Here is a 1,722-nt window from a genome sequence, read left to right as displayed (position 1 = left end):
TGGTGTAAGAGCAGGTCCCTGCTGGTGCCCTGTAACCCCTTCACTGTTTTGGGGCGAGGGTCCTGGCCTGCACCCCACCGTGCTCCCCCGATGCCCTAGTGGGTACGTGGGGCAGGAGGATGGTCTGAAGCTCTCCCTGTCCCACAGCTCCTGTCCATGTTTGAGGAGAATTACCCCGAGTGCCTCAAGCGCCTGTTTGTTGTGAAGGGTGAGTTCAGCCCCGAGGTCCCACTCCCCCCACCTGGGTACTGACCCCCACCCTAACACCCCCCACCTACCCTCCAGCTCCCAAGATCTTCCCCGTGGCCTACAACCTCGTCAAGCACTTCCTGAGCGAGGACACCCGCAAGAAGGTCGTGGTCCTGGGATGTGAGTCCTGTCCCGCTCCCCGGGGTGTCCAAAAGTGGGGTCCCACGTCCCCCTCCACTTTCATCCCACCCAGGGGTGAAACCCCAGCCCTCGAGGGGGTCCCCGGCTGAGCTCGGGCTCCCCACAAGGGTCACAGCACCCCCAAACCCAGCTGCCCTCCCCCCCACCAGCCAACTGGAAGGAGGTCCTGCAGAAGTACATTGACCCGGATCAGATCCCAGTGGAGTACGGGGGCACCCTGACGGACCCGGATGGGGACCCCAAGTGCCCGAGCAAGGTAGGAGAAGTCCCCCTCAGCTTTCTTGGGGGTGCACAGGTGGTGCCCCCATACCCATGTCCATCTCCATCCCCTTCCAGATCAACTACGGGGGAGACGTGCCCCAGCACTACTACGTGCGGGACCAGCTGACGCAGCAGTACGAGCACACGGTGGTGGTGAACCGCGGCTCGTCCCACCAGGTCGAGTACGAGATCCTCTTCCCCGGCTGCGTCCTCAGGTGAGGAGGGGGCTCCGTGCCACGGGGAAGGGGACACGCACACACACAGACAGACAAATGATGGGTGTCCCCAACCCTGCTGGCTCTTTGTGGCACAGGTGGCAGTTCAGGTCGGAGGGGGCCGACGTGGGTTTCGGGGTGTACCTGAAGACCAAGGTCGGCGAGCGGCAGCGGGCGGGTGAGATGACCGAGGTCTACCCCAACCAACGCTACAACTCCCACATGGTGCCCGAGGACGGCTCCCTCACCTGCTCCACGCCCGGCATCTGTGAGCACGTCCCCCTTCCCTGGGGTGCTGGGGGGACTCCCCCCGCTGCTCCCCGTGTCCCTGACACCCCCCGCCGTCTTCTCGCAGACGTCCTGCGCTTCGACAACACCTACAGCTACCTCCACGCCAAGAAGGTGAGCTACACCGTGGAGGTGCTGCTGCCTGACACCGCCTCCACCCAGCAGATCCAGAAGCTGGGGGACAAGCTCAGCGAGGTGACCCTCAACCACAGCCCCTAGTGATGTCCCCAGGTCCTCCCCTACACTGCAGAGGACCCTGAGGTCCCACAGCGGGGCAGGCGGCTGCACCATGCCCCAAGGATGGCTGGGTGATCCTCCCTTGCCGCAGAGCGGCGGCCAGGAGGATGGAGGAAGGGGGCTGAGCCCCCAGAGCTCACGGACCGAGGCGGGGCCTGAGCGGGGCTGGAGAGTGCCACAGCACCCGGGGTCCCCCTCTCTGTGCCTTATGTGGGGCCCGCGCCCACCCGCTGCTGCGTGGGGTGGGGGGGAGTAAAGGGATGGACTGAGTTGGGCCTCCTCTGGTTTTTGTCCCCCAGCCTCACAACTGCTCCTTGCTGCCTCCTCAGCC

At 65.2% G+C, this 1,722-nt stretch overlaps 1 protein-coding gene across 1 annotated transcript in view; it reads left to right on the top strand.

The window, feature by feature from the left end:
* The window catches only part of LOC104545997 (SEC14-like protein 2), a gene marked incomplete at its 5' end in the record, with an annotated part of 2,836 nt that extends 1,463 nt beyond the window's left edge, over nucleotides 1-1,373 (top strand). Inside the window, 6 exons of the mRNA XM_010191275.1 lie at nucleotides 148-208; nucleotides 286-369; nucleotides 540-646; nucleotides 727-866; nucleotides 965-1,134; nucleotides 1,222-1,373. Of these exons, the coding sequence (XP_010189577.1) occupies nucleotides 148-208; nucleotides 286-369; nucleotides 540-646; nucleotides 727-866; nucleotides 965-1,134; nucleotides 1,222-1,373 (714 nt within the window). The remainder of the gene's footprint in view (nucleotides 1-147; nucleotides 209-285; nucleotides 370-539; nucleotides 647-726; nucleotides 867-964; nucleotides 1,135-1,221) is intronic.
* Nucleotides 1,374-1,722: the final 349 nt, after the last annotated feature.

This window comes from Mesitornis unicolor, unplaced genomic scaffold (assembly GCF_000695765.1).
Source record: "Mesitornis unicolor isolate BGI_N332 unplaced genomic scaffold, ASM69576v1 scaffold34000, whole genome shotgun sequence".
NCBI classification, from domain to species: Eukaryota; Metazoa; Chordata; class Aves; order Mesitornithiformes; family Mesitornithidae; genus Mesitornis; species Mesitornis unicolor.
The sequence above is the reverse complement of the archived record's forward strand: the minus strand, read 5'-3'. Positions and strand labels throughout refer to the sequence as shown.